The 24,570-nt window shown below is 36.3% G+C and overlaps 5 protein-coding genes across 8 annotated transcripts; 2 read left to right on the top strand and 3 right to left on the bottom strand.

Moving 5' to 3' along the window:
• Positions 1-386: 386 nt before the first annotated feature.
• LOC104761785 (nucleotide-sugar uncharacterized transporter 1) lies at positions 387-3,171 on the top strand. The gene is made up of 7 exons (XM_010484905.3): positions 387-1,040; positions 1,257-1,417; positions 1,521-1,729; positions 1,825-1,918; positions 2,111-2,277; positions 2,376-2,546; positions 2,659-3,171. The coding sequence occupies exons 1-7, from the start codon at positions 950-952 to the stop codon at positions 2,948-2,950; spliced, it is 1,185 nt and encodes a 394-aa protein (XP_010483207.1). The 5' UTR covers positions 387-949; the 3' UTR covers positions 2,951-3,171.
• A 211-nt stretch (positions 3,172-3,382) lies between these two features.
• On the top strand, positions 3,383-7,504 carry LOC104761784 (coatomer subunit beta-1). The gene is made up of 6 exons (XM_010484904.3): positions 3,383-3,694; positions 4,040-6,107; positions 6,210-6,719; positions 6,801-6,886; positions 6,966-7,211; positions 7,321-7,504. The coding sequence occupies exons 2-5, from the start codon at positions 4,062-4,064 to the stop codon at positions 7,171-7,173; spliced, it is 2,850 nt and encodes a 949-aa protein (XP_010483206.1). The 5' UTR covers positions 3,383-3,694; positions 4,040-4,061; the 3' UTR covers positions 7,174-7,211; positions 7,321-7,504.
• Positions 7,505-9,014: 1,510 nt separating this feature from the next.
• LOC104761782 (auxin efflux carrier component 2-like) lies at positions 9,015-12,821 on the bottom strand. The gene is made up of 9 exons (XM_010484902.3): positions 12,451-12,821; positions 11,660-11,962; positions 11,065-11,509; positions 10,645-10,926; positions 10,177-10,459; positions 9,989-10,074; positions 9,708-9,865; positions 9,496-9,572; positions 9,015-9,364 (listed from the first exon to the last, which is right to left on the bottom strand). The coding sequence occupies exons 1-9, from the start codon at positions 12,718-12,720 to the stop codon at positions 9,298-9,300; spliced, it is 1,971 nt and encodes a 656-aa protein (XP_010483204.1). The 5' UTR covers positions 12,721-12,821; the 3' UTR covers positions 9,015-9,297.
• A 2,123-nt stretch (positions 12,822-14,944) lies between these two features.
• Positions 14,945-17,442, bottom strand: LOC104761781 (uncharacterized). The gene has a single exon (XM_010484901.3). It carries the CDS (start codon positions 17,221-17,223, stop codon positions 15,436-15,438), a length of 1,788 nt encoding a protein of 595 aa, XP_010483203.1. The 5' UTR covers positions 17,224-17,442; the 3' UTR covers positions 14,945-15,435.
• Positions 17,443-22,350: 4,908 nt separating this feature from the next.
• On the bottom strand, positions 22,351-24,279 carry LOC104761780 (large ribosomal subunit protein eL20z-like). 4 transcript variants are annotated; one of them, XM_019240212.2, is made up of 6 exons: positions 24,090-24,264; positions 23,858-23,919; positions 23,340-23,450; positions 23,048-23,162; positions 22,846-22,963; positions 22,351-22,721 (listed from the first exon to the last, which is right to left on the bottom strand). In XM_019240212.2, the coding sequence occupies exons 2-6, from the start codon at positions 23,865-23,867 to the stop codon at positions 22,656-22,658; spliced, it is 420 nt and encodes a 139-aa protein (XP_019095757.1). In that variant the 5' UTR covers positions 23,868-23,919; positions 24,090-24,264; the 3' UTR covers positions 22,351-22,655. The 4 variants fall into 4 exon arrangements, with proteins under 4 accessions (XP_019095757.1, XP_010483202.1, XP_087355549.1 ...); XM_010484900.2 differs by having other exon boundaries at positions 23,340-23,447; XM_087499423.1 differs by lacking the exon at positions 23,340-23,450 and having other exon boundaries at positions 24,090-24,279.
• Positions 24,280-24,570: the final 291 nt, after the last annotated feature.

The following is a 24,570-nucleotide window of genomic DNA, read 5'->3' as shown; positions in this document are numbered from 1 at the left end:
TATATATAAAAATTAAAAAGTTTGATTGAAACGCAGTGGATACGGGTTTCAATCAACTTTGAAGTGTTCAACTTTAAAGGTTCAACTTTGAAGTGTTACAAACCAATTAAAAGTTAAAACACACACCTTTTGAAAATCTGATGCAATGGTGTGGTTAAATATAGTCCCATAGACGGTAAACAAAAACCGTAAAAAAGGAAGTCCCACGTCTCAGAAAGATGTCGCCACGTCATAGACTGATTATCGGATACGGAAATCACTCTGTGAAAAAAGCCAAAAAGCCAAAAGTCCCACTCGGTTTTTGTCTTTCTGTCGACTGATTTTATTTTATTCTTATTTTGTTCCCCCGTCGACTATAAAAAATAATTAATTTTTAAACTTTATCCATATAAGAAAAAAAAAGAAACACGGAGAAAATAAATAAATAAATACGCGTGAAAGAAAGAAAGAAAGAAAGAAAGAAAGAAAGAAAGAAAGAAGAGGAGACTGTTGTACTGAGAGCGAGGAGGACTAGAAAAAGAGTGTTGTTGTTTGCTCTCTCTCATCACATTCCCTCTTCCTTTAAAAAGTGACAGAGAGCCACAGTGACATTGCCTCTGTTCGTTTTAAATGGTCGGTGAAGAACCGTGATTTGCTCAAATCAAGATATTATTACTCTCTCTCTAATCCCCTTCAATCTCCATCTTCCCGTTATCTCCGCCACGTGTTTCTCTCTTTTTTTTGTCTCCTTCAATTCTTCACAAATCTTCTTCTCCCCTAATCTCACAAACGAACAATACACACCTACAATCTCTAACTGTATACACACACACACACAAACCCTTCTTCGATTTTCCCCTTTTCTTTTTTTTTGGCTATGTGGGTCATTGCTGCTTCTCTTACTCTTGGCTTATGAGTTTTTTTGGAATCTGGAAAAACTCATAAAAAAAGCTTTGATAGAAGAAAACCAATGTTACTGACACCTAAGATGTTTAGTTCTTGGCTTCGTAAAGATGTTAAGAAGATTCTCAAACGCAAAGACAGTGATGCTGGTGAAAAAGGTTTGTTCCAAAAATCTTTTAACTTTACACTTCAATTCATTTCCATGGTCTTACTATATCAAAATTACTCTGTCCTTTTGCAAAGATCTCATTTTTATTTCAGAATTATCCAATCTTACTATATCAAAACCCCCCAAATTTTATTTCTTTGATTAGGGTTAGTTGAAAATGTGCTGGATTTTTGATTTTTGATTTTTTTGGTAAATTCTGATTCAGGAAAAGCATTGGAGGACTTGAGAGCTTCGTTATTTAACAGATTCCGTTCACCGGAAACTCCAAAGAGACAGCAACAACAACAACATCGTATCTGTGGCCCTACTGTTGCTCTCTCTTTCAATTTCATTGTTGCTATTAGCATTATCTTCATCAACAAATGGGTACTTACTTTTTTGTTTACTAAACCAATCAATCTTCATTTTGTGTTAACTTCTACTTCAAAGTAATCAGCTTTTTATTTTGTTGGTTCCTTTTTGATTTCAGGTGCTTAAAAACATAGGCTTTGAGTTTCCAGTGTTTCTCACATTCATCCACTACATTGTAGCTTATCTGTTAATGGCTCTTCTCAAATCCTTTTCCCTCCTCCCTGCTTCACCTCCTTCCACGAAATCATCTTCTCTTCCCCTCTATACTCTTGGCATTGTAATGTCACTCTCTACAGGACTTGCTAATGTTAGCCTTAAGTATAACAGGTTCTTGAATATATATCTCTTTATCTCCTTTTGGTTCACTTACATTGCTCAAGTTGTAACTCACCGCAGTTTTTGTTCATTGTTTATGTTCCTAGTGTTGGTTTCTACCAGATGGCGAAAATCGCTGTTACGCCTTCTATTGTCTTTGCTGAGTTCTTGTGGTATGGAAAGAGAGTTTCTTTCATGAAGGTAAATGAGTCTTTCTTTCTTTCTTTCTTTGTCCCATACAAGTTAGCTCCAAATTATAAATCTGCAGTTGTTTGGTACACAATTGAATTTGCAGTGATACAATTTAGGACTAGAGTTTGTAGAATTACAAAAAGGGATAAACTTTGGCATAGTGATGAGTAACCTTGGGGCTGATGATGTTTTTTTTTTCAGGTCGTTTCACTTACAGTTGTATCTGTGGGAGTTGCGGTTGCGACTGTAACAGATTTACAGTTTAGTCTCTTTGGTGCTTGTGTGGCATTCGCATGGATCATACCGAGCGCAACTAACAAAATCTTGTGGTCAAATATGCAACAACGAGAAAACTGGACTGCTTTAGCGTATGTAAATCAGATTCATCAGTTTTTTAGTATCCCATTCATTCGTTCTTGCTGTATCGACATCTCTCAATACCATCATCATCTCTTTTCTTATCCAGGTTGATGTGGAAAACAACACCAATCACTCTGTTGTTTCTAGTATCGATGATTCCGTTCTTGGATCCACCAGGCGCTCTATCGTTCAACTGGAGCTTAGCCAACACATCCGCCATTCTTATTTCCGCTCTTCTTGGATTCTTTCTTCAATGGTCCGGAGCCTTAGCTCTCGGGTGAGTAAACATTGCCTATATTATTAGTGTGGTCAGTACATACAAGTTTCTTTTTGTTTGTTTGTTCAGTAATTGGTTACTTAAGTCTAGACTATGTCCATTTTTTTTGCAGAGCAACTTCTGCAATTACGCATGTGGTTCTGGGACAATTCAAGACCTGTGTCCTCCTCCTTGGAAACTACTACATATTCGGGTCAAATAGTGGTTATATTAGTGTTTGCGGTGCGTTTGTGGCGATTATGGGGACTTCGTTATATACTTACCTTAACACAAGAGGTCAATCACTTAAAGCTTCCTCTTCTTCTTCTTCCTCTTCTTCTGCTCCTTCAGACAAGAAGTCAAGATTCAGTGATCTTAAGGATGATGACAAGAATCTTGAACCTTACGGCTCCGAAGCTGTCTAGTCTTAGTCTAACTTTGTAGTATAGTTTTGATTTCCGCATTTACATAGTTTTGATTCTAATTTAAACTTTTTTTTGTTTGTGTCGATTCTTGTTTCTATTTTTTGAAAAAATAACAACTTTTGTATTTGCTGCAAGTCTTTTAAATCCTTTTTCTTTTTTGGTTTACTTCTGTATATATGTGCTGAATATATTTTGAAATTAAAGTGAAACTGTTTTGAAAACATTTTTTTTTTCTATAAACCAAAGTTCCATGTGTATTATAAAGTCTATTTTTGATCTGCTGGTTGATTAAAGAGATTGTATTTAACGTTTCTATACGAGATACATAGTTCAGGTCATAAAAAATATGAATTAAGTTGGATTAGTGGAATCAAGTTTATAGGAAATCATCATTAGCATATGCATATAGAGGTAGAGCTATCGTGGTCTTGTAGGGTTAAGAAGAACAAAGTTTACTATAAAATTGGGCTTAGAAGACAGAAAAAAAATGTCATGAAATGATTATGGCCTTATGGGCCGACTAAGCCAAATGGGTTGGGTACGTAATTAATTAGTCTTCTTAGCTATTAAGTAAAAGAAAGAAATTAAGCATACATAAATTGGATGAATGGTCGACAGTACTACACAGTTAAAAATTTCACTGTGTACGATCGTTTTCCCCGGGATCCAAAACTCTGTAAATCTCAAGCCCACCCCCTCCGATTCGCCACCGCGTCTCCTCCTTCATCTCCCCCGTCATCTCCGGTTTGTCAATTTCTCTTTCTTTCCCTCTTCTTCCGTTTCGCATTATAATTTTTTTTTTGGATTCCGGTTTGTGCTGAGTAGATCCGAATCTCTGGTGATCGATTCCGCTGATCCCATTCGGAATTTGTTGTGATGATGATAGTTTAGTTACGATCCGCGGATCGGATCCGTAGATCTATTTTCTTATAATCTCCGCACCATTGTCAGAAACAATTGAAATCGTTGAGATTTTGGAATGCACGATTTCGTAACTCAATGCTTCGTAACTCAATCCGTTGATCTTTTTGAATTTTTGTTTCCTCACTTGTTTGATTTAGTGTACCTTTTGGTTGACGAAAATAACAGGAAGAAGAAAAAAAAGTAAAAGATGGAGAAATCATGTACGCTGCTAATTCACAATGACAAAGCAAGTCCTGCAGTAGCCAACGAGATCAAAGAAGCTCTCGAAGGAAACGACGTAGAAGCCAAAATCGATGCCTTGAAGAACGCCATCATGCTTTTGCTTAATGGTGAAACTCTTCCTCAGCTTTTCATCACTATCATCAGATACGTTTTGACGTCTCAGGACCACACCATCCAGAAGCTACTTATTCTTTACCTTGAGACTATTGAGAAAACCGATTCTAGAGGCAAAGTCTTACCTGAGATGATATTGGTATGTCAGGCTCTCATGAACAACCTTGAGCATCCCAATGAGTATATCCGTGGAGTCACCTTGCGGTTGCTTAGCCGGTTGAGAGAGACTGAAGTTGTGGAGCCTTTGATTCCGTCACTTTTGCAAAATCTTGAGTTTCGCCATCCCTTTGTCCGTAGGAACGCTATTCTGGCTGTTATGTCCATATATAAGCTCCCACATGGTGATCAGCTCTTGGTAGATGCACCTGAGACCATTGAGAAGCTTCTCTCAACCGAACAGGATCCCTCTGCCAAAAGAAACGCCTTTCTTATGCTCTTCAATTGCGATCAAGACCGGGCGGTAAACTATCTTCTGACTAATGTTGATAAGGTTTTGGAGTGGGATGAATTGCTTCAGATGGTGGTTTTGGAATTAATCAAGAAGGTTTGTAGGACCAAGCCATCAGAGAAGGGGAAGTACATTAAGATTATTATAGCTTTGTTAAATGCACGTTCGTCTGCAGTTACTTATGAATGTGCCGGGACACTTGTGTCTCTGTCATCTGCTCCCACGGCTATCAGAGCAGCTGCCAACACATACTGCCAGCTTCTTCTTTCTCAGAGTGACAACAATGTGAAGCTTATTGTGCTCGACAGGTTGAATGAGCTCAAAGCCTCTCATAGGGAGATCATGGTTGAGATGATCATGGATGTGCTAAGAGCACTCTCTAGCCCGAGTCTTGACATTCGCAAGAAGACACTTGATATTGTCCTTGAATTGATTACTTATCGGAATGTCAATGAGGTTGTGCAAACGTTGAAGAAAGAAGTTGTGAAGACACAAAGCGGTGAGCTTGAGAAGAATGGTGATTATAGACAGATGCTCGTCCAAGCCATTCACGCTTGTGCTGTCAAGTTCCCTGAAGTAGCAAGCGCGGTGGTACATCTTTTGATGGATTTCTTGGGTGACACCAATGTGGCTTCAGCTCTTGATGTGGCTGTCTTTGTCAGAGAGATCATTGAATCAAACCCCAAATTGAGGGTTTCAATCATAACCCGCTTGTTGGACACCTTCTATCAGATTCGAGCTGCAAAGGTTTTCCCATTTGCGCTTTGGATTGTTGGGGAATATTGCCTATCACTCTCTGAAGTTGAGAGTGGCATAGCAACCATCAAGCAATGCCTCGGTGAGATGCCATTTTACTCTGCTTCCGAAGAAGCAGAGTCAACTGATTCCTCAAACAAGACTCCGCAGAACACCGCTGCGATTGTTTCCTCTAGAAGACCTGCCATTCTTTCTGATGGAACTTATGCTACCCAAAGTGCTGCTTCTGAAACCGTATTCTCTCCATCTACAGTTGCTCAGGGATCATTGGCTTCTGGGAATTTGAGATCTCTTATATTAACTGGTGATTTTTTCCTTGGAGCAGTGGTAGCTTGCACATTGACGAAACTTGTTCTCAGATTGGAGGAAGTGCAGTCATCCAAAACTGAGATTAACAAGGCGAAAACACAAACTTTACTCATCATGGTGTCTATGTTGCAACTAGGGCAATCTCATGTTGTTCCGCATTCAATTGATCCCGACTCTTATGAAAGGATTGTACTCTGCATAAAATTAATTTGCCACACAAGTGACGAGATGAAGAAGATATGGTTGGAATCCTGTCGCCAGAGTTTTGTCAAAATGCTCTCCGAGAAACAGCTACGAGAACTTGAGGAACTTAAAGCTAAGGCCCAAATATCTAACGCTCAACCTGATGATCTCATTGATTTCTTCCATCTGAAGAGTAGAAAGGTATTTAAATCCCAAAATTGTTATCTTTTCATATATACACCATGTTAGTATTATCTTATTGTTGGTCTGACTCTGGATGTACTTGTGAAAATTCTCTCTCAGGGTATGAGTCTACTTGAGTTAGAAGACCAAGTACAAGACGACCTAAAACGTGCAACCGGTGAATTCACCAAGGACGAAAATGATGCAAACAAGCTTAACCGCATTCTTCAACTCACAGGATTCAGCGATTCAGTCTATGCAGAAGCATATGTGACAGTCCATCACTATGACATAGTCCTTGATGTCACTGTTATTAACCGTACCAAAGAAACCCTCCAGAATCTGTGTTTGGAATTGGCGACCATGGGAGATCTAAAGCTTGTCGAACGTCCTCAGAATTACACACTTGCACCTGAGTCACAGAAGAAGATAAAAGCCAACATCAAGGTTTCCTCTACTGAAACTGGGGTCATATTCGGGAACATTGTCTACGAAACTTCAAATGTCACGGAACGAAACGTTGTGGTCCTTAATGACATACACATTGATATCATGGATTATATCTCTCCTGCTCTGTGTTCAGATTCTGCATTCAGATCCATGTGGGCAGAATTCGAATGGGAAAATAAGGTATAAGTAAACCGCAATTTTCCTTCTTACTTGAAGCTATGTTTTGATAACTCGAACTGAATCTGGTGTTTTGTTTTCCAGGTGGCTGTAAATACCATGATTCAAGACGAGAAAGAGTTTCTTGATCACATTATCAAATCAACAAACATGAAGTGCCTCACTCCAACGTAAGTTCCGCTTCTACTTGGTCTCCTTTATTATTAAGCTTGCGGTTTTCTCACTTGGTTATTCCTTTGTTTATTGCAGATCTGTGTTAGAAGGCGACTGCGGGTTCCTCTCAGCAAACTTATACGCCAAGAGTGTGTTTGGCGAAGACGCTTTGGTGAATGTGAGTATCGAGAAACAAAGCGATGAAAAGCTTAGCGGTTACATAAGGATTCGAAGCAAGACACAAGGGATTGCTCTTAGTCTTGGAGATAAGATTACTCTTAAGCAAAAAGGAAAAAGTAGCTAAATACCAAAATCACTCACTATCCTCTCTTTTAAGTTCAGGTACTCTCACATTCATTAATCTTGAAGCTGCCAAATAGTGAAACTGCTTATGTTAGTTTCAGACTCAGTATCTTGTTCTCAGACAAATGTGTTTATCCAAATCTTTCAGGTTCAGAGCAACAACAGTATTTGCGAATTCGAGTTTTTTTTTTTTTGTTTGTTTATTTTATGAGCAGCAATTTTATGACAGGAAATTTCGATTATTATTAATGAGGAAGAATAAGGTGTATGGACGGATCATGTTTTTAAAATTTGTGATTTTTGTCTTTCATATTTAGTAAAAGTTTGATCAATATAGCATGTTAGTAGATACTGATCATATAGGCTGGGGCGCTAATATCTGCTTCAGTAAGCAGCAACCTATTAGCTGTTGCGTTATAACTTATAAAGTTTGGCTCCAATTTTTGTGAATGATCAAAGCATCAAAATCGAAAATTTTATTTACGTAAGTTTGTGATTAGAATAAATCTGATAAATTTTAGAAAACTGGACAATTCTAAATTAGAGCTAGACTAATGTCCATAGTATACACAAGTTACAGTACTTGGTAAGTTTACTATATAATTTGCCCAGGAAACAATATGCGTCCAAATGAAATAGTTCCTTAACTGTTTCACAGTGTGGTGACTATAAAAGTGCTTGTGCCTGATCATATCAACATGATACAGTAATAACATTAATTTGTGTTATACAAGATAAGATTCAAAAACAAAAAAAAAATAGCTTTAAAAGACATTAGAATAATAAGTTGCCTAGAGAGACAAGAGCTGTCACTGAGCAAATGTTGTCTCCTACTCAATGCACAAAAACTTCTGTAAACTTCAAAAACATTATAAATATGTTATTCTCTTACGCATTTAGACAAATAATAGATATTTTTACGTGTGAAAGATATAAGATCTATTGTCAGATAAGTCAGAAAGTCATGACAAACTATATAATAGTATAGAGAAGAATTGTTATTGAATTTCATGTGTTGTTGTTCGTTCAATGTACTTTCCGACCAGAGAGCGAGTTCCAACGTCTATCTCATCGTTTTGATACCCCACGTGGTCGTTTTTACGTTATACAGTCAACTCCTCCAGAGGCAAGCCCATATTTTTTACACTGTTGTTAGATCAGAGATACATAATCAATTTGTCGAACACGTATCAGCATTTATCTTCCTAGTTCCTATACTCAATCAGGTGCTTCCGATTTGAAACGAATGGATAACATGAGCTGTTATGTATTCCGGAGCTTTATGCATCCAAACACACCAATTTTTCTCTGTATCAATCCAACAACCATCCGTGTAATATCTTATTGGTGACACAATTATGTTGTTGGATATACTTTAAGTAGTCACCTCTCTCATCATACACACATTATATCAGTTTTCACGTATATATCGCCGCATCTAAATTTTATAAATATGTTGTTTTTAATGTTCTATATAGGTGAAATAAAATATATAAAGATTTCCTTGTTCTTTACTCAATTAAAATGCGACTACCTTCAAGGCTTCAAGTGAATATTACGTTCACATACATATATTTTTTTGGTAAAAGACAACTTCACAATCACATACATATAAAAAAAAACAAATAAATGAAATTAAAGGTCAAATTTGGAAGTATTAGTGCATTTGATCCAAAACAAAATAAAAAAATTTGTCTAGAGATTTAGAAAAGCACAAGATCGAATCTAAACACACTTTGCGGGATCTAGTAATATGATTGAAATATTAGTGTTATTTAATAACATGTTTCACGACCATCTATAAATAGAAAAACAAATAAATCAATTAAAAAAATTGTATAATTGTACGCGCACATCCCAAAAATTTAATAAATGTAAACGAAAATTACAAAGAGTATCACGTACATGCATGTGCATATAAATTATACAAAGTTATCTAAAATTTCAACTATCATCATATGCTATAATTTAATTAATGCAAACATTGCTGGTCCATCCACCTAAGCCTGACCTGGAATTAGTCTTTTCTCGTTCTTGTGATTTTTTTCTTTTTTGAAAAGAAAAAAAGAAACCTCACACCTTTGGTCGTATCGCCTTTGATTTGCTATTACGTTTTGATTATAACTTAAAGCCCCAAAAGAACGTAGTAGAGTACTGTTACAGGCAAGGCAACTAGCATTCCGAATATAACCCTGCAAATAAATAAGCATAAAGTTTAAAATTCAAAATATCAAATTTTTTGCTTCTAATTCTAAATATGAAAATATATATTTAGAAGTCGTGCAACTTTCAAACAGAGAAAAACATAATAATAATAACTTACGCTGTGCTGAGGATATCAGGATGGACGTTATATTCCTTGGCGAAAACAAAAGGAACGATTCCTTGAGGAAGAGCAGCCTTCAATAATACAAAATTTTCTTATCAATAATTGTGTATGTATAATATGTCTTTTAAGAAACGTTCAACATCACTAATACTAAAACATCAATTGTAAGTTAAACTGAAATATAATAAGACTAAAAAGTAATTTACCTGAACGATGGCGATATGGAGGAGATCGCCTCGAATACCAATTGCGATTGAGGTGGCTGCGATCACGGCCGGTCCGGTCAAGAACCTTACTGCCATCGCAAACACGGCTACTGATTTTCCGCACGCAATAATCTTTGGTTGCAATGCCATAAATAGACCTATATATATATATATATATATTTCACCAATTAATAAACATAATATATAATTAGCAAAACAAAAAAAAAAATCAGAGTCTTGAACTAAATGTGTATTGTAATTTATATGAAGAGGAACTATACCAAGACTAAACATAGCCATTCCAAGACCTGCATCAGATAATATCGAAATCGATCCACTCATTATCGTTGGCATCTTTATATTCCACCTGTCCCATAAAATGATCAACCATTAAGCAATTGACCAAGAAACATTTTGCTACTTTTATATATGTTATGTGATGTATAATTGTATATACTACTTTACTTACTTGTAGGAGACAAGAGACCAAGCAAGGCCAAAGAGACTAGAGTAAGTGTTAGGGTTTCGAATAAGTTTTCTCCAGACCATTATGAGTATTAGTCTGGTCATCACGCTGGCCGGCGGCATCTGCTGTTTCCTCGGACCAGGACCACCGTCTTCAACGTCACTGCCTTTTTTGCCCATGTAAGGTGACGAAGTTACCCCTGACTTCCCTTCGTTATTACCGTCTTGGTCCATCTCCACATGCCCTTTTCTTCCCGGTGTCATGTTCTCTATCAGATTCTGCATCGCTGTCACCATCAAGGCATCAAATACAATACATTTAATATACCAAACTTAATTGACTATATATGATCGTTTCTCGAAAAAAATATTCACCGATTGACTATAATTCACTTAAGTATTCTTATAATTTTACAAAAAGTATAAAAAAAATATTTTTAGTATATGAATTAAAAATGGAATATTAATGAACCTTTGGAAGCGAGGTTGTCCTGAGGAGGAGGGTGAAGATGAGCTTTAGGGTCGGTAGATAAATCAGTGGAGGCACCTCTGGTCATAGCGTTCCTCGCGTTGGCTTCCGACACTGGAGAAGCACTCGAACTCCACACGAACATGTTCATCTCCTTGTTCTGTCCTCCTCCAGTACCAACTCCTCCTCCACCGCTTCCTCCGCCACCACTTTCCTTTTTCTTCACTCCAGCTGCTCCGCTCGTTGACCCCGTGAACATCGGGTTTGGTGGTGGGTACGACGGAACTGACCATAATTACAAAATATATTTTTTAAAATTACAATTATAGCTAGTGCAACCAAACAATAATGAAATAAGTTTATTTTTCTCCTAGCTATAGTAACATAGATATATAAAAGCAAAAAAAATAAATAGATTCATACCACTATTATTGTTGTATAACTCGCCACTCATACTTCTCCCTGCTCTTCCTCCTTTCTTCGCCGTCTTCATAACTTCTTCATCAAAATTTGACGTTCTTGGCGTCACTCCTTTAGAAGACTGAAGTGAGTAAACATCTCCACCGGGACCAGCTCCTGCACCACCATAGCTATTGGTGTAACCGTGACGAGGGCTCGGAGCTTTGCTTGCGTTAAACATTGCGTAGAAATCTGTCTGATTAAAGCTCGAAGCTCTAGGTGTCGGCTCTCGTGACGACTGAACAGAGTAAATCTCAACCCCTGTGAGATTTGAATCTCTCGGCGTTATCATGGAGGAGTTAAGACCTCCGCCGTGGGACTTGTTGAACGATGAGATCATTGACGAGGCGGCGCTTGATCTTCGGACCACCACGTGGAGCTTTCCGTCGTCACCTATCTCCGCATCGGTCTGATTAAAGAGAAAAATCATATTTTCAGCCGGATATAACTAAACCGGTATTATAAAAAAGGTCTGTTTCATAGTAATACGTTCTGCATGATATTTACAAAAACTTGACTAAGCTATAAAATTAATATGAAACGGATCGAATATTCAAACCTGGAGGGGTTCACGGCCATTAAGAGAGATAACATCAGAATCAACTCTGAAAGAAGTAATTGAACCGGCCGTTTCCGGGAACTGCTCGGAGATGAGAAGCTTAGCGCCACGGAACTCAAACAAGAAGAGCATTAACGTATACCATATGATGCTCTGAAGCACCACGATTTGCACCATTAAGTTGCCGGAGAAGTCCCCGTACATAGCACGAAGCAATGGGATTCCCATAACCAACGTGTTCGGTAGTGTTGATAGTGAGAAGAGCGTTATCATCCATTCTAGGCTTCCTCTGCGGCTAAACGCCTGAATTAATATATATCACAATATATAATCATCAATATATATACAAACATGAGGATGTGTGCATGTGTAAGTGTGTTTAGAGAAACATAACTAGCTTTATATCTCTAAGGCTTAGCTAGTTATGTGAGGTTTGAATCATAGACTTAGGCGGGAAGAGCATCATCCGGGAAGATTCGAACCACGTACCCTCAATTTACAATAATAAGCTCTTCAGAATGTTGGACCACACTATAAATTAAATTGATTACTTATGTTTCATTGATAAATCATTAATTTTAGATCTAAAGACTATATATTAATGATAAGTGTCATCAAAACCTGGTAGCTATTTAGGAAAACTATAAACTAAACATAATAAAGAACATCAAAAGAGATAAACCATACAAATATATTCTCAAAATAAGTTGAAAACAGACTATGTGCTGATAAGTTCCCTTAACTATATATGTAAGATATGATGCATTGAGAGGTTATTATAAGAGACGGGCCTGCCAAAGAAAGAGTGCGGCGAGTATAACGACTTTCTGAAGAGAATCGGCGGCGAGGAAGTGGTAGTTCATGGCATAAGGATCATTGGAGGAGATGAAATGGAAAGAGAGGAGGGGAACCGCAAAAACCGCAACGAATCGATTTATACCGGAGCACTGGTCCGGAGTGAATATGCCCCACCACCGTACCGAACCGTAGGCTAGTATCATAGCTACGTACAGCGGCACCATGGCCGCTAGTACGTCGTACATATCTTTGCCGGTGATCATTTTGATTTATTATTTTCCGGCGAGAGAGAAGATAATATTCTAGATGGAGAGAGGGAGAGAGAGAAGTGTTCGTGGTATAACGTATTTATGGAGGAGGAAGTGAAGTGAAGTTCCTTTAGACGATATTAATTAATGTTGTTTGTGTTAAAATAATGTGATCCGTGTTTAAACATTGAATTATAGCTTAGAGGATTGTTCGACATTTGATTAAACAAGATATATATCAAAACGTATTTTTGATATTTTTTTAATGGACAACAAACCGTAGTAATATGAATAGGATTATAGAATGATTATCACAAATACAAGTGTTACATCTTGACATTGTTTTGTGTTAATATAGAAATATGTTGCAAAATGTATATATTCCACGAGATCATATATAAACAGAATTGCATCAAAAACATCATATAGATTACTCAAATCATATAATATGACATAGATATGTACCCAAATGCATGTAATCTCTGTTTAGAGATATTTAGAATAGTATAACAATTTTTTAGAGTAGTATATTTTGCATCTCAAATGTAATCTCTGTTATTTTTTCTTTTAATACAAGAATCCCTTATTGATTATGGAGGAAAAAATGAAACAGAGAATCTTGTCTTGGGATGAGGAAGTTGTGGTTTACCTTCTGTCCCGAGGTCTTATATATTATTTGATGTGAACTTAAATGCTTCGGAAGATTATATAATTTACACACAAATGTTAGATTCCAAATATCTATAGAGTTTAGAGATACTTGGATGGATCCACTTGTACGTGTAAACACCACTTTTCAATATTTTCCACACACAAGTTTCTTATAAATAGATGCTATATTATATGGTAAATTTTAGATAGATTTTATTTTAATAGAAGAAAGCAAAAACGATTTTTGTGTAAGCTACTGAGACGGCGAAGGTTGATGGAAACGCACATGGTGTTGAGAGAGCATCTTATTACATTTTCTGAGCGATCTGCGGTTCCTGTAAAGATCTGATTTTTAATCAGGAAACAAACAATTTGTAATTATTCATTAATATATTTACAACTTTACCACTCTAACTAGTATGATGTGATTTAATTTCATTTGAAATCTTAATGATTTCTTATTACAGTCAAAGGACATTGGCAATCGGACCGGATGAATAATAATAACCCCTAGCCTCCCTTTCCATATTTAATTGTCGTATGTTCATATTGCGCCTACTAGGTCTACGTATTCATCACGCCGCATCATTGGGCCTGATGGACCTTCTAAATCACAAAGTACCGAATCACCACATACATACAATCATAGAAGTTTGCAAATTGCAAGTAAGCTTATTATTTGAGGCCATTGTCCTCTGTTTCTTCACTCTGCTTTTCATTTTCAGGACATCTATATCCCTTTTACTTCTCTTATGAGAAACATGTCAATAAGTTGTTCAAGAAGCGCTAGATATTTCGTGTTTGACAAAACCAATTCTGTCAGATGTGATTATAGATTTGGTTGTTCACCGCATTGTTCACTGGCTTGTCACAAGGAAGATAAAGGAAATAACAATTTACTTCATAAGCAGCTTGAGAAATCAGAGAAACAATAACAGAATCATTCATGTATATAACTAGTTCTCGTTTGGTAATATAGCTCTTGTAAAACAACTTTTTCCTTTGCTAATATACTAATCTACTTCACATTTTATCCCATCAAAAGAAAAACAATTTCTCCATTGCTAGTTGTATAAGATTTAGCAATTCGATCATTTCGATTTTCCAATTTGTTCCATCTTGTAATCTCAACCGTGAAAAAACACAAAAAGTGAGACATACTTGATACTTGAAAACCTTCCCATGAACTCAATCTCATTTATTTTATCTTTTTAAACTTTTATTTGACACATTTTGCCCATTCATGAAAGTATAGAAACATATCCATTAATTTGGTGATTGCATCAAAGATGATTTATTCACTTACTACAACGTTTTCGTTGAAAAAAATAGGGCCTATATCTAATACCGTGATAAAATAAAATAACTTAAACGCAGCTCGACGAATCATATCCACGATTAAAAAAAAAAACTGAAGATCATTTCTTAAGAAGAGCTAGCATAATAGCTAACGCAGGGAGAATCCCCTAACTCAAAATGGAATAGTTAAATTATTTTTAAAATGACTACAAAATGTAAAAATTGTAAAACCAATTTGAAAGAGCATTTACAAATTATGTGAATGAAGAAGGACGATGGGAAAGGGAAAAATCACAAGAGGTAGGCTCAACAAAACACAGAGCCACCACAACTATATTTCTTCATACCAATAATGGCCCATACATACATCAATACGTTATGCGTACCAACAATAACATCAACACCAAAGTTAGTTAACTAACTTTTCATACAGACACTCCAAAGTCCAAACTGAAAAATCCAACACACCAAACCAAACCAAACCAAATCCCCTCAACCGGTTAAACCCAAAAACTAACCAGCCAGTTCGAACCAATTACCACTAATAACTATACCGACCCGTAACTTAAACTGAGTCCTTGCGTTGTGTCTGCACATTGCTTAAAATCACGACGAATTCGCCAGCCAATATAAAAACATCTCGACCATTTTTTTACCAAACTCCCCTTGTAGATGTTTCTTGTAAGTTGTAATCCTTACTTGTGCATGTGCTGGAGCCTTTCAGGTCATGAGATGACCAAAACTACGCCGTAGTCGTAATGGGCCTTACACAAAGCCCAGTTACCTTTTTCTGTTAACGGAGTTGATCTTATCAAGCCTCCACTCGTCTCTAAGCCTGGCGATGAAATTGTCGGCTTTCGTATTCACGTCTGGGCTTGGACAGAACCCCGGCACACCACCACCACCGCCGCCGCTCACAGCGGGCGTTGTTTCAGCTCCGCAATCAGAATGAGTGAGTTCTAGACCCCAACCGATGTCGAACACTTCCCGTTCAGGGGAGCTACATCTAGAGCTCTGATTACTCCGTATCTTCGCGAAATCACCACTCACCACGAATTTCAACGGCGGAACTCTAAACGGAGGCGGTGGTGGAGGCGGAGGCGTAATTTGGATTAACGGAGATCCTTGTCCGTTGTTCTCTTCGTTGAAACTCGTCGGTTTCGTCGGACGCGGAGGTCTTCCGGATTTGGATCTCCGTGGTGGTGGTGGTGTCTGAGGATCAAATTGGACCTTTCTCGGCGGTGGAGGTGGAGGCGGCGCCGGAACGGAGTGAATCTTTTTGTTGCTCTTAACTCCTTTCTTGAACAATCCGTAGAATACAGACTGCGACGATCGCGGCGGAGGCGGGGGTGGTGGTGGAGGAGGAGGCGGAGACGGCGGCGGAATTAACGATTGGTATTGCGGCGGCTCTTCCATAACATCCACCACAACCACCGGAGAAGATTCAATTCTCTCCTTTCTCTTAGATTTCTGAAGCTTCTTCTTCTTCTTCCCTTGATTATACAGAGAAGCGAAAACCATTTTAATCTCTATAGCCGCATTGCTCTTTCTCCGCTGAAGAGTCCCTTGTTTTCTCGGCGGCGTAGCGGTTACAAGAGGAGGCGGGGGAGGTGGCGGAGGAGGAGGCGGTGACGGCGGAGGTTGAAACGCTCGTTTGAACTTAGTCTCACTGCGTTTCGCGTTTTCTTGTACATCTCTGTTTCTAACAGAACGTTGAGCCCTTCTCGGTTTCTGTGAAACTTCAACCGGCGATTGTCGAGTAAGTGAAGGCGGCGGAGGTGGTGGTGGTGCCGGTGGTTGTTTCGGCGGAGACGACGGTGTTACAACGAATTTATCAATATGAATCTCTTTAGGCTCTGTTTTTTCTTCTTCTTCTTCTTCAATCTCGATTTTAGAACGATTCAGAAACGGTTCGTAAAAACTCGAATCGTTTACTGATCGGTACTTATCAATTTCGAAATCGTCGTAAAACCGGAACCGGCGATCACCAGTCTCTCTGAAAACATCTTGTCTCAGATCAGGATACGAAGTACTACTACGCCTCAACGGTACAGTTCCGGTAACCGGTAAACCAGGCGTAATAAAACTCCGGCTACTCACACTCTCATATATCTTAAGCCTATCAGCATCATACACGTCATCAAACCAATGCTCTGATGAAACCGTCGGCGTGGAAGAGATCTTACTAACCTCACCGTCACCGACGGACATTTCACCACTGATCATAACAACAGCTCCTCGTCCTTCTTCTTCTGATTGCGACGAAGACGACGACGACGACGAAGGTAATCCGTCGTCGTTTCGTCTAGCGAGCACGCCGCATAAAATGGCGAAAACTACCAAAACGACGTTGATCGAATCCCATCCTCGTTTCACCGAAGCTGGTTGGAGAATCTGAGATGTGATGGAGAGAAACGTAGGGACGACGAAGGTTACAAAGACTAGAAAAATAGCCGCTGATGTAACTCCGATCATCGCTGGAACTAATATAGTTGGGATCGGTGATCGTCGACGAGTGTATCCGGTGGATTCAAACTGCGGCCAGATCAGCGGCGGTTGATCGTCCATTTTTAAAAAACAATTGAGAGAGGAGAGAGAGAGAGAGAGACTTGTGGATTTTGATTACAGTAACCATTTAATGGAGTAAACGAGTTTATATAGCGTGGGAGAGAGATTAACAATAGTTTTTGTAATAAGTACGTTATTTTTAAAAAGAGGGTAATAAAATTAAACAATGATTAAAGATTTATAATAATCATACGGACACGGAAAGGAATTGTTGTCATGGTAATTGAACCATGTCGCGCCGAAGATTTTAATTTAAAAAAATATTATTTAGACTCAAATTCAAATCATTGAGTTGGAAAATTCGTCGAAGTGCTTTACTTTTTTAGTTCATAAACAGATAATGTGCACCATAATTCCCTAAACATCACAAACTTATTACAGAAGTTTTAATATATATTAATATCAGACATATATAAAAAAAAGGCAATATTTGAAAATGACATGGAAAAAAACAAAAAAGATTGATATGTTATTTTCTCGTAGCCGTCCATATGTTGTATAGTCCTAATTAATCGGATTTGTTTCAATGATTTTCATAAACAGCAATTAGTCAAAATGTAGTTTTATTTTGTTTTAATGATTGATAAATTAAAGAATTGTTGAGGTCCTTGAGGATGTTGCCACTAAGGCCCGTCTTGGATAACCCTTGTTTACAAGCAACGTCGGAGCCGTCAACCAAAAGATATAGTTAGTGTATATGTTTTTTTTTTTGCTTACCAAACGTTATATTAATCATGCAAGTAATTTAATGCATATAATCGAACATATGTTGACAAATCAAAATACTATATTGTTTTCCCAATGAAACATTTCAACACACGATTTCTATATTATATAATACCACACGAGATAGCATTTTTTTTTTCTCTTCTCTCAATACTTTTAAAAATGGACGAAAAAAACTTCATGCTATCAAATTAGGACTTTCAGTTTTTGATTACCGAAAAAAAATAATAATACCTTGTTTAGGATTAGTCAGCATATAAAATATTTTTAAAAAACTTATTGTTGTGAAATATTTTCAGAATAACACGGCAACATTCAAAATTAATAATGAGTTTCTTAGGGGACTAAAAGGTTTATGCTTTCTACAAAATAGATCTCTTGGATTTGTACTTGATTCTCGAAAAATAATTCAAAGATTGTGGTACAAAAGTTGCAAAATTATTATATTAACTCATGTTTTTAAAAACCATTATTGTTATACAAATATCTTATTTTTATGTTTTCCCAAAAAATGTCACGGCATACATCTTTTACCACGGTGACATGAAGACACAATCACACGATCTCAAAGTTGTTTTGATGCTTAAGGCTTAACATTCAAATCTGAAAAAAAAAAAAAAACAGAGGTTTTAAATAGGACTGAAAAGTTATAGAAAAGTTAGTTAAAACTTAAAAAAGTGGACGTTAATAATTATTTGGGACTGTTAAACCATAATTGCAATTGCAAATCCACTAGCTACAGTAATTAAAGTGGAACAATTAGCTCTAGATATAAATTTGGTAGAACTTACGAAATACGCAACACAACACTTTTATTTTTGTTTCCATCACTAAATGCATGATGGGTTAACAGTTAACACTTACTTCGTATATAAATAACTTTTCTAACATTTTGTAGTAATCAACTCGAGCTTTACTTCTGCGTCTTTGTTTATTATCTCGCTAAAACACTCTCACGACTATAATCTTTATCATTGGTCATCGCTACACAAAACATGTTGTCATCGCTATATGTACTACTACCATGTATACACGCAAAATACGTTATTAGCACTTCCATGTAAACACGAATCCCGTATATTACTAATTTAAAAGGAATGTACAATTATATATGCATGTACTCAAAAAGTCCACGTATAGTATTAAATTTTTGTTACATATAAATTTGGAAAATAACTTTAGAGGGATGCTCATGCTCTGTTTGACAGAAATAATTGGAGCGTGGTGATCATCATTGTAAAGTGTTTACTTACCCTTTTCTCGCTACACCCCAACACAAACCTCCGCACCTTTTGTCGACCTGTCTCTCCTTAAACAATTTTTTTTTTCTTTCTTTTTACAATTATTCGTTTATTAAAAGAAACAAAAGAAAAGTAAATTTCTATTTACACAACAAATTTACCCTATTTTGCAATATATATGATTATGCTTTTTCCACATGAATCATTTCTAAAGAAGTCAAAGAATATGATGAATCTTTATTCGTAAAGTTTAGGCTTGTAGTCAGTTTTACAAGACGAGGACTTGAATGTGGTATTGTGCATTGACTTAGTCGTCGGTGTTTATGCGTATGGAAAACGCACCGCAGATCTTATTAGTGGTTGTTCCTAAAGTTAACACAACAAAACCATGGCTAAAAAAATTCACAATTTAGATAATAAACAAAAATTTATATTATTTATGCACAAACTCGGTGTATTGGTTTTAGTAAAGCAATGGTCTGGAAATTTTAAGAATTCGTTAAAAAAAAAACAAAAATTGTGTTTTAAACTTTTAATACATTATTTATACTTTATTGTTTCTTTGACCAAAAAAAAAAAAGACTTTCTATTGTTTTGGTTGGGTACGTAGAGGAGTGGTTATCATGCTTCTACCTTTATAATAGCGATAGATCAAACGATATTGAAATCAAATGTCGATGGGTAGCAATAACATTACAGAGCTTACATGCTCCATATACTTTCTTCATTACTTGCCACAATATTGCCACATTCGATAAGTGGAAGGAGCAAAAAAAGGTTGAACAAAAAATATCACTTAATAAAAAAGGTGAAGAAAAAGAAAAGGGGACCAGCATCCAATCCCAACCCTTTAAACTCATCTTTACTTTCTCATATACCCTTTAAACATTTTTGTAGTTTAGTACACTATCAATATATCAAATTAAAAGTGTTAGTTAAAAACACTTTTCAGCCTAATAATACTTGTAAGCGAATTAATGAATTATATAAATAAACTAAACCCTGTTTTTTGGGTTGTGTAACGTTCCACCTTATCGTTAATGTGTTGTACACACGGCCACCACCATTTCCTAATTTATTTCATATTATTATTTTTTGGAAACAGACAGCTAAAATGCTTAATAAAAGCTGGGATCATACGTTTTGATAACCAGAAATGGATCAAAACTTGTAAGTTATAACTTATACGTAATTGTATTTCCTGTAAATTATTAACGTAACATTTTGAAGTTAAGACAACAATCCCAAAAATGAGAAAAATAAGAATACAAAATACTATGATGGTAACAAGTTAAACAACGCATAGCCCTAAAATTATGGCCATCGCCACCAGCTTTCTGTCTGTGAAAAAGAAATATTATTAATATTTTGAAAATTTGGCTCTTATCTTTCGTATTCAGTGTCCCACTATTAAACCTAAAGACCAAAGAAAGAAAAGTAAGCATCAACTAAAATCATATACTAAACTATATACTATTAACCAAAGGAAAAGAGGATAGTGATTTACGTATATAATAAGAGCATATCGATTTCGGGAGAATCACACCAGGTTATAATATCTCATTAAACTAATTAAGAATCAGAATGATTTACGTGGGTAAAAAAGTTAGTGAAAGAAAAAGTGATTAGCAAAAAGTATTTTGTCCAACCAAAAATTTGCTGAGGCCATCGAATCAAAATAGTTTTCCATAGATCAAAAATTATTTATTGAGATCACACATGTGACAAATCCACCAAACGTTAAAAGTCTTTTTGTGACTCAAAACGTATAAAAATGTATCTTCAATTCTTCATCAAAAGAGACTGATCAGCTTCAACCAATAGAGTAGCAGTATCTAACTAATAATAGCATGTTACATGCATGTAACATAAACTTAGCTAGTAGCCTAGTACCATGCGTTTTTGACAAACCCTTGCTTAGAGAATCCACCCTTAATACGAGATTTAAACTCAATTTCCGCATGAAAAGGCTAAGACACAACAAAAAATTATAGACCAAAGAGTCAGAATTTCTGGTTTTTGTTGTTGTTGTTCTTGATGGTTTGTTAATTGTTGCTAAGTAGAGTTTTAAAAGAATTGTTTTATATAGCAAACAAAGAACGAGGACTGAAATAATTGGACACAACAGATGGACATAAATCTGGAGTTTAGGTAGAGAGATACCTGTATATTGGTCTGGAAACGAGCCACAATAGCTTAGGAAAATATAATAATTTATCAAGATTACATTTAAAAATAAGTAAGAAGAGAAAGAGACAGGCTGGGAAAGGACAGACGCTAGATGAATCGGAAGTATCGTCTAAGTTTCTTCAAACAGCTATCGTCCAGATTACACAACACAGCCTGTCTCCCGCACGTGCCTATATTACAAGATTGATCCAATCGTATTACATGTCGTCTTTATTAGTAATTGATTGCAAAAATACTGATTAAAGCTCTTAATGATTCGATTATTAACTTACTTGGAAGAGAGATCCACAAATTTGTCGTGGCATTAACCTATTGGAAGCTTTTTAGCGATTGAGCATAATCGAATCCCTCGAATCAATCATATACTTCTCTTCGTTGATAAGTACAAATAGATACGAACCCCACGCCGTACGTACCTATCACCACTGGTAACAAAACATCACCCGTTTTACATTCCAAGAGAAGCACGTCATGTCGTCTTAAAGCTTTAATGTGGCGTACTAAACGGCTTGGTGTTTGGTTCACTACTTTACCACTGAGAAATTTACATTCCGTATTAATTTCAATTTCGCGGTAGATCGTTTTGTTGGTTGATTCTTTGCACGATATAACATAGTTTCCATGTATTTTATATGTTACATTAAAGATTTAATTCATTTAATTAACTGAGTTATGATTTACGAAATTATCAGATGATGAATAGTTTAGTTATGTATATCAGTGACACCGTTTTCATAATTATTTGTTAAAAAAAAAAAAACTGTATTTTCTTGTACCAATTAATACACCCTTTAAATATTAGGTTTTTGCTGTTATAAAAAAATAATAATAATAATTAGGTTCAGCAAACAGGCTCCACCGCAGATAAACCCATTACTAAACGGCCCACCAGATACGAAAAAGGTTCGTCGTTCGTTTAAGGTTAAAGCGAACAGTCCACAAAAATCATTCGAGAACGGCCGAAAGGATATGAATGAAACCAAGGACAATACACTGATAATCCAATTTGGCTGACTAGAATAACAATCACAGCCAAAATAATGTAGCTACAATACAACCATTAACCTAATGTTGTTTCTTTTTTCTGTTCCTTGTTCGTAATTCGTATACAAACTCTATATGTTGTGAACAAAAAATTATACACAACTTGATAAAATGGTCTAAGTAAAATCATTGGTTTATGTGAATGTACATGAGTTCGGTGACTATACCTTGATGAACACTGAAACTTATAGGTAATGAATGATAGTTACATAGTTATCTTGTAGTATAATCTTAATTAGGATAGTATAACCACCGGACAGCGAAAATCACGACTAACACAAGAGAGAATCCCATCGCCTGCACCGATTTAAAATCGAATTTAGAGTCACTTCGACTAATCTAGAACACATTGTTAGACTATGGACTAATCTCTAACAGTAAATATTATGTTATGCACACGAAATCATATATAAGTACTTACAGTGATTGCGGAAGCAGCAAGACCAGCTCTTTCTCTAGGATCTTTACGATAATAGTTCCCGAAATAAAGATATGCAGCATAGTACCACAAAGGTGGAAACATAAATCCTAGGAGAAAGCTGTTTTAAGGTAAATGAAGACTCAAATCAGGATTGGCCTTAAGTCCGATAACATGGAATTAACAGGAGAAGCAAAGAACTCACGAGAACCATCCGATTCCACAACCAAAGCATGGAAGAGGTTTGTCATATGCTCCTGTTTCCATGCCGTCTACATCTTTTACAAGTGAATATCTTCTTCTCCCACGAGCCATAGCATCTACCGAAACAGAGACAAATGTCTTTTGCTTAGTTCATAACTTAGACGAATGTGTTGACATGAATGCTTCATCTTTTCACATCTTATTCATGAATATAAGGGTAAAGATAAAATTGCAGGCCACTTGTACACATGACAAGACTAGGCTCCTAGGCGGTAATGGATTGTAGTACTAACCTTTAAGTGCGGAATAATATCGAGAGGCTTGTTTCATGAGTTTGGTATGCCTATCAGCGATGAATTTTACTAGCTCGGTTCTACCATTTCCAGATACAAATTTAGTATCTGCTAGGAAACAGATACAACGTTCAATTTCACACATACGGACTTAAACGCGTATATCCATATATCTCCGCTAAAAACTTAGCAGTAGGTTCCAACATTTGCAAATTCAGTCAAGACAACACCATGAAAATGAAAATGGACAAGGAGAAACGACGTCGTCTCGTGATCTAATCTAAGTCTTGGGTCTTCTCAATCTCAATTCAGATAATGGGACTCAATGGTATTGTTTTGCATACCACACATCACAAAACTGAAATGCCCCCTAAACTATCAAAAACATACCATTCGCAACCGTGTAAAACTAATATGTTCCTAGACATAGACATAAACTTAACCTCTCAAAAGCTAATAGTTGAAGAGAGTTAAGAGAGGCGCTATTGAGAAAAATAAAGGCAAGAATATATAATTACTTTCGTCCATGGCTATATAGCTCTCTTGCTTATGAGTTCAGGACCCAGATCTTCAATTTTTCCTGTATTGATAATGAAAAACCCAAAACTCAGTTTAACAAAAGATTGAAAATTTAAGCTCAGTTCCTACCAAAAATGTTAGCTTTAGAGTAATCAAACCAATTCGTCGATCTAACGGTTCATTAAGAAATAAGCTCTTGAAAATTTTAACAAACGATCTAACTTAGCTCACCGGAGAGAAGACAATCTAGTGAATCCGAGATGAATCTGAAACTGATAAATCAGACGAGTAAAATCGTGTGTGTTCTCTTCCTCTTCGTGTCTTCTCTTCAACTTCGTCGGCGCTTTAAATGCGTATGAAAAGCTGAAGAAGGAAAAAAAAAGTTATTAACACTCTTTAACTAACCACTTATTTTGTTTTCTTCTTTTTATATATATTCACTAACCCCTTATTTTTAGTGTACTAGGCAATTTTTTGACAAATTATAATTTTTTGACATTTACAAATGATGATGTTAAAAAATTACATTACTTGTTCGTTTAAATGTTGATGTGATGAAAAGATGAAAGTATTCTCGGGTAAAATCTGCCTTACACACTACTTTATTACAATTAAAGCTTGAGGTGTAAGTTTGTATTATTTTGTCTCCATCACGTAGAAGAATTCACACTTTTTTGTCTTCTCGTATGTTCCATTTTCAAATTGTTGTGAT

This window comes from Camelina sativa, chromosome 18 (assembly GCF_030686135.1).
Source record: "Camelina sativa cultivar CO46 ecotype springtype chromosome 18, ASM3068613v1".
NCBI classification, from domain to species: domain Eukaryota; kingdom Viridiplantae; phylum Streptophyta; class Magnoliopsida; order Brassicales; family Brassicaceae; genus Camelina; species Camelina sativa.
This window is presented reverse-complemented; position numbering and strand designations above follow the sequence as displayed.

What these genes read in the sequence shown, in the direction of transcription:
- LOC104761785 (XM_010484905.3), top strand. Translation starts at nt 950, where the DNA reads ATGTTACTGACACCTAAGATGTTTAGTTCTTGGCTTCGTAAAGATGTT. An exon ending in CAGTGATGCTGGTGAAAAAG is followed by an intron (nt 1,041 to 1,256) that starts GTTTGTTCCAAA and finishes ATTCTGATTCAG; the next exon opens with GAAAAGCATTGGAGGACTTG. An exon ending in GAAAACTGGACTGCTTTAGC is followed by an intron (nt 2,278 to 2,375) that starts GTATGTAAATCA and finishes TTTCTTATCCAG; the next exon opens with GTTGATGTGGAAAACAACAC.
- LOC104761781 (XM_010484901.3), bottom strand. Translation starts at nt 17,223, where the DNA reads ATGGACGATCAACCGCCGCTGATCTGGCCGCAGTTTGAATCCACCGGA.
- LOC104761780 (XM_010484899.2), bottom strand. Translation starts at nt 23,484, where the DNA reads ATGTGTGAAATTGAACGTTGTATCTGTTTCCTAGCAGATACTAAATTT. An exon ending in ATATTATTCCGCACTTAAAG is followed by an intron (nt 23,163 to 23,339) that starts GTTAGTACTACA and finishes CTGTTTCGGTAG; the next exon opens with ATGCTATGGCTCGTGGGAGA. An exon ending in TTGCTGCTTCCGCAATCACT is followed by an intron (nt 22,722 to 22,845) that starts GTAAGTACTTAT and finishes AAATCGGTGCAG; the next exon opens with GCGATGGGATTCTCTCTTGT.
- LOC104761784 (XM_010484904.3), top strand. Translation starts at nt 4,062, where the DNA reads ATGGAGAAATCATGTACGCTGCTAATTCACAATGACAAAGCAAGTCCT. An exon ending in TCCATCTGAAGAGTAGAAAG is followed by an intron (nt 6,108 to 6,209) that starts GTATTTAAATCC and finishes ATTCTCTCTCAG; the next exon opens with GGTATGAGTCTACTTGAGTT. An exon ending in ATGAAGTGCCTCACTCCAAC is followed by an intron (nt 6,887 to 6,965) that starts GTAAGTTCCGCT and finishes TGTTTATTGCAG; the next exon opens with ATCTGTGTTAGAAGGCGACT.
- LOC104761782 (XM_010484902.3), bottom strand. Translation starts at nt 12,720, where the DNA reads ATGATCACCGGCAAAGATATGTACGACGTACTAGCGGCCATGGTGCCG. An exon ending in GTTATACAACAATAATAGTG is followed by an intron (nt 10,927 to 11,064) that starts GTATGAATCTAT and finishes AATTATGGTCAG; the next exon opens with TTCCGTCGTACCCACCACCA. An exon ending in AATGGCTATGTTTAGTCTTG is followed by an intron (nt 9,866 to 9,988) that starts GTATAGTTCCTC and finishes ATATATATATAG; the next exon opens with GTCTATTTATGGCATTGCAA.